This window comes from Astyanax mexicanus, chromosome 6 (assembly GCF_023375975.1).
Source record: "Astyanax mexicanus isolate ESR-SI-001 chromosome 6, AstMex3_surface, whole genome shotgun sequence".
Taxonomy (NCBI): Eukaryota; Metazoa; Chordata; class Actinopteri; order Characiformes; family Acestrorhamphidae; genus Astyanax; species Astyanax mexicanus.
In genome coordinates, this window is record NC_064413.1 from 17821967 (window position 1) to 17831414 (window position 9448).

General features: G+C 37.7%; 1 protein-coding gene across 1 annotated transcript; it reads right to left on the reverse strand.

Annotated features, from left to right (window-relative positions):
* Positions 1-515: 515 nt before the first annotated feature.
* On the reverse strand, positions 516-9448 carry LOC103032754 (tyrosyl-DNA phosphodiesterase 2). Its single transcript, XM_049480660.1, has 7 exons — positions 9331-9448; positions 9023-9110; positions 6775-7317; positions 3510-3601; positions 3294-3412; positions 2866-3036; positions 516-1393 (listed from the first exon to the last, which is right to left on the reverse strand). Exons 2-7 carry the CDS (start codon positions 9049-9051, stop codon positions 1010-1012), a joined length of 1338 nt encoding a protein of 445 aa, XP_049336617.1. The 5' UTR covers positions 9052-9110; positions 9331-9448; the 3' UTR covers positions 516-1009.

The following is a 9448-nucleotide window of genomic DNA, read 5'->3' on the forward strand; positions in this document are numbered from 1 at the left end:
TTTCCTGGCAGTGCAGTAGGAAAACAACACCAATTTATGCTAGTATTACAATCCATTTACAGTCCAGGTTTTATATACTTAATAAATCTATTTTTTTCTTTTGGAATTTCTTAATTATTAGGACTTATGAGGCTTTTTTCATTATTTGTTAATTACTGTAGTTTAAAAAGACAAGGCATCCATAATTAATCACCACAGTCTCACAGTGAACCATGTAGTGAATGCCTAGTGCCAGGCGTGTGGCCTAGATGGGGTTAAAACCTGCTAGCATTAAGTTGTGGTACAGTGGAGCTGTGTTTCTTTGGAATGATGCTGATCTATTTAATACTGTCGGAATGATTTGGGGAGTTAGTCATGAGGTGGGGTGGTAACTGTCCACATTTCATCAACCTTACTAACCTCATTTGTCTCTCAGAATGCAATCAAATCCGCACAGCAATGCTTCAAAATAAGGTATAAAGGTTTTCTTGGACAGTAGAGACTGACATTCACTCCAAAAAGTAAATCTAGTAAACTTGATTCAGTTCCCTTTATTTAAAAGAAAAATGATGTAGAAATAAGCAGGTGTCCCAATACTTTTGTCCATACAGTATATCTATCAGTGAATCTACCTAGTATACTTATCTATACAGCTCTGGAAGAAATTAAGAGACCACTTCAGTTTCTAAATCAGTTTCTCCGATTTAGCTATTTATAGTAATATGTTTGAGAACATTGAACATTGTTGTTTTATTCTATAAACTATGGACAACATTACTTTCAAATTCCAAATAAAAATATTGTCATTTAGAGCATTTATTTTCAGAAATTATAGAGTTCAGAAATCAATATTTGACAGATTTTATGCATCTTGGCATGTTCTCCTCCACCAGTCGTACACACTGCTTTTGGATAACTTTATGCCTTTACTCCTGGTGCAAACATTCAAGCAGTTCAGCTTGGTTTATGATGGCGTGTGATCATCCATCTTTCTCTTGATTATATTCCAGAGCTTTTCAATTTGGTAAAATCAAAGAAACTCATCATTTTTAACTGGTCTCTCATTTTTTTCCAGATCTGTATGTTTTTCAGTCTGTGTATCTTTCTCTCTATCATCTCTGCACTCTTCCTTTAATGGCTGAAAAGAGAAGGTGCAGAGAATGCCCCAGTGATCGCTGATAAAACGGCCACACTTCAGTTTCTTCAGCCCCACCAGCGTCATGCTCTGTGGACGGAGCTGAGCGCCCTCTCTTGCTGTTCGCATGTAAACGCGGTCGAAGCGCAGTCGTGCAGGGAAGGGAATGTCTTTGTTGTTGTTCGTGACAGTGTCCCAGGTGTACATGCAGTCCTCAGGCGATCCCATCATCTCCCATACATCTGTAATACCGTCCGGGAGACCCCCCAGTTTCTTTACCTAACACACACACACATACACACACACACACATAGTGCAAGAAACAAGAAGGCTGGTTAGAGATGTTACTAAGTTATGCAAAAATACAACAATTTGATTGAAAACTAAATAATTATACAATTATACACTCAAGTTTGTGCTGCATACAATTAGCCCACCAATGCTAATATCTATGCTATTGCCAAATTACCATAGGGTGACTTTGATTCATAATATAAAATGTGCCCACTCCCCATGATCTACAGTATAGCACAATCCTGAGTATAACATCACCATTGTACAATAGTTGATAACACTAATAGTCCTAATATTGATTAAATTTTAAGGCAAATACACACAAGTTCATATTAATTCACTCTTTAGCATGTTCATTACCTGTCTCGTTACACTTGGTTATTAGTTTTGAATGATTTCTATCCATTACAGGCAATCACAGCAGACTGATAGAGGCTCTTATTATGAGATACTGGCATCCACTGAATACTGTAACTCTTAGCAAATCACATTGCAAGGTTGAAACAAGCTGTAGAATAATAGTTTACAATGTTTTGTGTCCTACTCAATAAATAAGTAAATTTGTCCCACCCAAAATTAAAACCACAGTAAAAAAACTCTTTATTTTATTTTTTATTTATTTTAAAGGCATGTCTGGCAGCAAATCAGACATGCTTTGTGCTGGGTCTTTCTTTATCTTTGTTAAGGCTAGTGTTGAGACTGGTGTTGCCAACTCTCCAAACCCATGGAGAGAGTTATATTCAAACAAACGAGCAGCTTCTACAGCTACTTTCACAGAAAACTGAACTCCAATATAGGATTTTGTCATTTTTAATGCATTAATCATTTTGTACATATTGCTGTCCCTTCATACCACTTCCATGTGAAGTGGGAGGAGGACTATTTTTTTTACAATATCACACTTTGGCCAATTTTAGTTCTGCAAACTGACATCCAAATGAAGTTGAAGGCCTCTGCTGGGCAGTTTTGGAACTTGCTGGCTGAAAAAAATATCCAAACATGAGAAAATGTGCTATGTGAATTTTTTTGGATCAACCTACTTATGTGAATCAGCCTTTTCCCACATGAAAATAATTAAGTCCAGATATCGGTCCACATTCACTGATGGACACTTTGAAACCTGCTTGAGAATTGGAATCAGCAGCTACAGTCCAGACTACGTGAACCTGGCTGACACCATTCAGTGTAAATCATTAAAAGGTTAGTGAGATGATTTTCTTGTGTGAATTGCCCTGTATTGCTGATAATATGATCATGAAGCTTTAAGAAAATGAAGTCTGGTGGATATGATGGCTTGTCCACTGGAAAAATAGATCTCCGGTCAGAAAAAAAGTGTGGGCACCCCTGCCCTAGTATCTATACTTCTACCTGAGTGATGAATGTCAATACTTTTGACACCTTTGAACAGAGACAGCCAGACAACATCACACACCCACGAAGCCCTCCCACTCACACACCTCCCAGTCTCTCAGGTTAGTGTCTCCTCCGAATATGACCGTCTGGCCGTCTGGTGCCTCCTTCATGCGCTTCCACACCCTGCGCAGCTGGTTGCAGCGCTCCTGTGAGCTGGTCTTTAAACTCTCCAAGTGAGAGGTCATTAAACACAGCTGATGACCTGAGAAGTTTGCCTGGAAAAAAAACACACACACACACACACAAACACACACATACACACACAATCACAATCACACAAGGGACAGATAAGAGGCAATTAAACTAGCGAAGGAGAAAATACAAGGCTGCTGAAACTATAAGTCGGATTTGCTTGATTTGGTCATGATGTTCACTATTGAGTTTAGTTGTAAGAAACTGAAAAATGTCATATTTTGGATATTAAAGCAGCACTATGCAAGAATTAGAATTTCTCAATCCTGAGTGAACTTACAGTGGCCATGACCAGATTCCTCCCCATTTCTGTGGTGGGAAAATTGATGATGCTGCTCTGAAGCAGTTCTACTCTGGACCTTCTAAGCAGTATTGCTGTAAAGTAGCCACTGTCACTGCCTAAGAGGGAACATGTTAAAAAAACTTACAAGTTACCTGTACAGCACATAGACAGACATAGACATGTGCATATTTCTCAAGTAAAAAAGAAAGAGACCTGGTAGAAACTCATAATCTGTCATAATCTCCTGTAAAATCTTCAGGTAGGGAGGAATAAGCTCTTGCAGCAGCACCACATCTGCACGGTGCCTTAAAAAAAAATAAAAGAATGACGTTACTACGTTCAAACTGTAAAAGAAAGCTACACAAAGTACTCATCTATCTCTGTTTTACATTAAAACATGCCAACAAAAATTGAGCTCTTGGTTCTTCAGTGGCCAAAGCACTGGTCCTTTGATTACAGAGTTGTTGGTTCATTATATTGGGCCATTTGTTGTGCAATTCTGACACCATGTAAAGAACACCTGCCAGATTCACAGTATATATAAAATGTAAAAATGGGGATATAAGTTTTCTGTCTGATAGCCACAATGTTTTTACCTCTTCACATAGAGATGAATTTATTGTATTTTTTATTTTACTGTGTGTGGTCTTTTTATTTTGTGATTATGGATTTGTCATGGATTTATGCCACTGATATTAAGATGAAGTATTATGAAGCACTTAAGTTTTTGAACCCCTTAGAATTTTCTATATATATATGCATAAATATGATTTATTGATGTATTGATGAAAAAAATTAATAGAACAATGAAGTCTGAATTGTAAAGAAAAATGTCAGAACTGAATCTCAAGCGTATTTAGGTCATGCAGCAAGACAACAATCCTAAGCACTAGGGGTGTAACAGTACAGAAACTTCACAGTTAAGTTCACACCTTGGTAAAAACCCCATGGTTCGGTACGTTTTCGTTATGACTGGTGGAAAAAATGAAGAGGCTGGGAATTCAGTATAGCCTCACCTTTATTAACTTCATAATAACAATGGAGCTTCATTATGATCATGTTTAGTTTTTTTTTAGGATGGTATATTGTAATGGGGCTCAAGTTCTTTTATTAAATGCTTGAAACCAGAGTTCTCTCCTACTGTCATCATGAGAGGCTCCATCTTTTAGATCTTGTTGGAACAAACAAACAGTGAGCATGGTTGTGGCGCTTTATTAAGAACTAAAAACAACAGCATTAGAGAGAGTGCACAAGAGAAGAGACGGACAGACAGACGGTGCGAGCGAAAGAGAAAGAGAGAAACAAACAGATTGTGCAAGCAAAAGAGAGAGACAGAGAGAAAGAGACAGACGGCGTGAGCAAAAGAGAAAGAGAGAGACAGACGGTGCGAGCAAAAGAGAGAGAGAGAGAGAGATAGAGAGAGAGACAAAGAGACACAATACGAGCGCCAAACCCTGCGTTCACACTAGAAAGCAGGGTTTGGCGCTCGTATTGTTACAGCAGTTACAGCAGTACAGAGGAAAGGACAGAGAAACAGGTCAGGAAAAAATATAAACAAAAAATGATGAATCTATATATACAAAAAAAACAATTACTGGATATATATAAGTATCTTTTTATATATATCCAGTAATTGTTTTTTTTTGTATATATAGATTCATCATTTTTTGTTTATATTTTTCCTGACCTGTTTCTCTGTCCTTTCCTCTGTACTGCTGTAACATTGTAAGTTTCCCCATTGTGGGATTAATAAAGCATTATCTTATCTTATTTTATCTTATCTTTTATTTACAGTACAGTCCAAAGGTTTGGACACACCTTCTCATGTAGATGTAGAAGTTATGAACTTAACAAAAAATGACCTGGCCTCCACAGTCGCCGGACCTGAACCCAATCCAGATGGTTTGGGGTGAGCTGGACCACAGAGTGAAGGTAAAGGGGTCAACAAGTGCTAAACACCTCTGGGAACTCCTTCCTTCAAGACAGTTGGAAAACCATTTCAGGTGACCACCTCTTGAAGCTCTTTGAGAGAATGATGCCTAGAGTGTACAAAGCCGTAATCAGAGCAAAGGGTGGCTGTTTTGAAGAAACTAGAAAATAAAACATGTTTTCAGTTGTTTCATCTTTTTTTGTTAAGTACATTTTTTTGTTAAGTACATGAGTTCATTTATAGTTTTGATGCCTTCAGTGAGAATCTACAATGTAAATAGTCATGAAAATAAAGAAAACACATTGAATGAGAAGGTGTGTCCAAACTTTTGGCCTGTACTTTAGATATCTATAGCTAAATCTAAAAAAAACAAAAACAAATACTCATCTGACAACTGATGAGTCAGTTATTATCTACCGATTGTAACTTCAGTATCACAACTACCAATATCACAGCATTCATTATCAAACAATATATCATACACCCTTAAAAAGCATTACCATACCTGTGAAGTCTCCCGTTTTGGCCGGGAAACTACCGTATTTTACTCCTCTTTCCCGCCGTCCTCCCGTATTAGTATTTACCCGTAAATTTCCCGTATTATATTAAAATAAATATATATATATATTATTGAGGAGACAAGGAACTGACCGCTCTGTGTCTCTTAACCAATCGTGGAGCCGATTCAAGGAGAAAGTCCCGCCTTTCAGGAGAAACAGCCAATCAGCTTGCAAAGGAGGGTCAGTGTGGGGAAGCCCCCCGTCGCTGAGAGTTCAGGCAGCTAGTCGGAGCAGCTGATGTTAAAACATATATGGATATACAGCGATTTTTCTAAAAGAAAGGTAACGGTAGGCTAATCATATACACTGTGATGAGATTTTTCTGATAGCTGCTTAAAAATACTCGTCTCCGAAATAAAACACACAGATTAAACCTTTTAAAATAAAATAAAAAATTACAGCTTGTGACTAGAAATTACAGCTTTACCGAAATTAACTGAGCTGATCAGGGGTGGAGTGATCAAAAGGAAGAAGTATTAATTAAAAATTATTGTGTAGGCCCCTTAGGACACATTTTTACTGATGGAATATATCTGGTCCATGTCCTTTTAGTAAAAGCTCATGATACTATGTTTAGGTCACCAACAGTCATTTTGCAGAATTTGTGCCCCCTTTGTTCAATTTTACATCCATTAAATAAATAAAAAATATATCATACTAAAAAATGCATTTATGCCAAAAAAGACATGAAATCTTAACCTTTTTTTAAATATATAGAAAAGGCTGTATTAATTTGGCTGTATTAAAAGAATGACATATGTAGGAATGTCCAAAACATTTCAGATTCTGATAATCTAATTGTAGTGTTTAAGTGGTTCACATGTGGTTATTTTTTGTAAACCTGTCTTAAAATGTAAGGGATACTGAACCTTCATTGGGCTGGTAGGACGGCGTACAGCGTAGGAAAATATCCCTTATTTTTAAATCTAAAACTTGACAGGTATGCCTTACATATATAGTCTGAAGATTCTGTAAAAACTGCACTCACTTTCCCAAATATGCGAGTAGGTTTGGGACCCGCTGCTTGAGGTCTTCAGGATCGAGGCCGTCTATGTTCCAGGTGAGCACGGTCAGCAGGCTAGGGTCCTGGATCTGGTCAGCAGAGCTGCCCTGGTCTTCATCAGACTGCTCTGCGGACGTCTCCCCGTCATACACCTGCTTATAGGTGAGCCCAGAGCGCTGGAGAGTCTGGGTTGATTTGGATTCTGTGGTAATATCAGTGTGTGTGAACTGGAGTGGGGGTGTTTGGGTAGCCTCTGTGCAGGTGGTCTTATTCTCAGTCTGAGTGGACTGGTCACAGATGGAGGGACTGGAACTGGTTTGATGGCTGTTCAGATGCTGGTCTTCTTTGCTTAAGCACTTGTGAGAGCTTGTGTTGTTATTAAGCGTGTTTTCAGGAGGTGACCCTTTCGCACTTTGCTTCTTTTTCTTTCCTTTTTTATTCTTGGCACGTTTTTCTCGAGCTTTGGGGTCTGCAGGACTTTTACTGCTGCTTCTGTCTCCATCTGCTGGAGCCACGGTATCAGCACAACTGTAAATAAATGAGGTGAATTAATAAGTCACAATATCTTCAAAAAGCTATGACCAAAAAGTTGAAAAGAAAATATTTTTTAACAACAAAGGTCATGTGATATACAGCTCTGGAAAAAATTAAGAGACCACTCCAGTTTCTGTATCAGTTTCTCTGATTTATTTCCCTATTTATAGGTAAATGTTTGAGTAAAATGAACATTGTTGTTTTATTCTATAAACTTCAGACATTATTTCTCCCGAATTCCCGAAGTCTGCAGAAAATGAGCAATGGCTGAAATATCAAAAAAGATGCAGAGCTTTCAGACCTCAAATAACGCAAAGAAAACAAATTCATATTCATAAAGTTTTAAGAGTCCAGAAATCAATATTTGGTGGAATTACCCAGATTTGTAATCACAGATTTTATGCATCTAGGCATAAGCCTACTGGCTTAAATCCAGGCAGTGTATATAGTTATATATATATATTTATCCACCAAGCTTGTTCATATTTTTTTTACTAACTGCAGTTTTATTATGTGTTTTATAGTGAGGTGAATGTGCTAGTTAGCTATGTTATGGGTCTCTATAGTGTGTGTCTCTATAGTGTTAGCCTTCACTCACTCCTGAACTTGCTCTTCAACGCTGATAAAAAAAAGAAAGGCATGCAGATCTTTCTTTTTTATATAGTTTATATATTTAAATGTTACATTTTCATCTTCCACTGTAAAACAGTTCTAAACTGCAGACTTAAAAAAACTATTTTTTTTCCCTTCTCCTCAGAACTGCCTGGCTAGGCAGTAATATCCATTAATGGTGGTTTGAGGACACCAGATAGCTCTCTGAGCACCATGAAGTGTAAAATAACAGATACCTGATCCATTAAAACACGCCTGTGTTGGCCCTGATCAGGACATCCCTACTAAGTACTTGTGATAATAGTATTTAAAAAGCTAAATATGCATGCACTGTATAGTTTATGACAATGAAAATACACTTTTAATGTTTTTTGGAGTCCAAAAAAGTTTTTTTTTTTTTTTATTTCAAATTTTTATTCCATTTTATTCCATTTTCACTAGGAATGACCCAACACCAAGAGGGTAAAGACTAGCACATGCCTCCTCTAATACATCCAAGTCAGCCAATGCTTCTTTTTTTGACACGCTGCTCTGATACATCAGCTCACAGACGCCTTGTGCTGATCGACATTACCATAGGAGTGCTGAGGGGAAAGAGCACCATCTACCCACCCAGACAGCAAGGCCAATAGTGCTCTCTCAGGGCTCCGGCAGCTGATGGCATTCTACATGAACGGAATTTGAACCAGCAATCTCCAAACCATAGTGGCAGCGCTGGACCACTCTGAGCCACAAAAAAAGTTTTATATAGAACCTTAGAACTATTGAAAAAAGAAAATATATATGTTTTTATCAGGTGCTTTAACTGGTAATCTTTTTTTTAATACCACCTTATAATCCTACTGTGATTTTAAACCGCTTTACAATACAGTATCTTGTATGGTGAGCCATGCAATTCTTACTTTTCAAAGAATAAGTTAAAAAACAATATATAGCAGTTCTTCTGATTAAAAGGCAAGTATGCATATGCCACAAGGGGAAACATTACACTAATATTTGTTTATGTTAATGCTTTTAACATAAGTGTCAAGCACTGAAAAAGACAAAAAGCAACAGTTTTTCCTCAAACCTCTGTCCTCTGTCTTACCTTTGTCCACAGTCCTGTGTGTTCTCCATATCAGAGCTTCTGAAGTTCTTCTTTAGTTTTCACTCTTTAACAGTGGGAGGGATGGGAACTGTTTTTGCCCAGAGATCACAGCACACAGATCAGCAGACTAACAGTTATATTATTTTACATTACAGAGGTAATACTATACTTATAAGATGTTATATAAGAACAGTAGCATCAGGTTTACAAACACATGCTGCTATTAGACTCGAGCTGAGCAGTTCATTAAACAGGAGAAATTAGAAGATTGTATATTTAACTGGTAATGTAAAATAAGATCTTCTCACCTGAACATTCAGTTGTACTGTAGTCTCTCTCTCTCGCTTTCGATTTCCGGACAGTTCAGCAGCTCAGCTCTGCAAGTGGGCGGGGCCTCCGCGCGGCGCTGTCCTTAATAAAGCTGCA

What these genes read in the sequence shown, in the direction of transcription:
- LOC103032754 (XM_049480660.1), bottom strand. Translation starts at nt 9,051, where the DNA reads ATGGAGAACACACAGGACTGTGGACAAAG. An exon ending in ACACAGGACTGTGGACAAAG is followed by an intron (nt 7,318 to 9,022) that starts GTAAGACAGAGG and finishes ATTTATTTACAG; the next exon opens with TTGTGCTGATACCGTGGCTC. An exon ending in GGAATCTGGTCATGGCCACT is followed by an intron (nt 3,037 to 3,293) that starts GTAAGTTCACTC and finishes TTTTTTTTCCAG; the next exon opens with GCAAACTTCTCAGGTCATCA.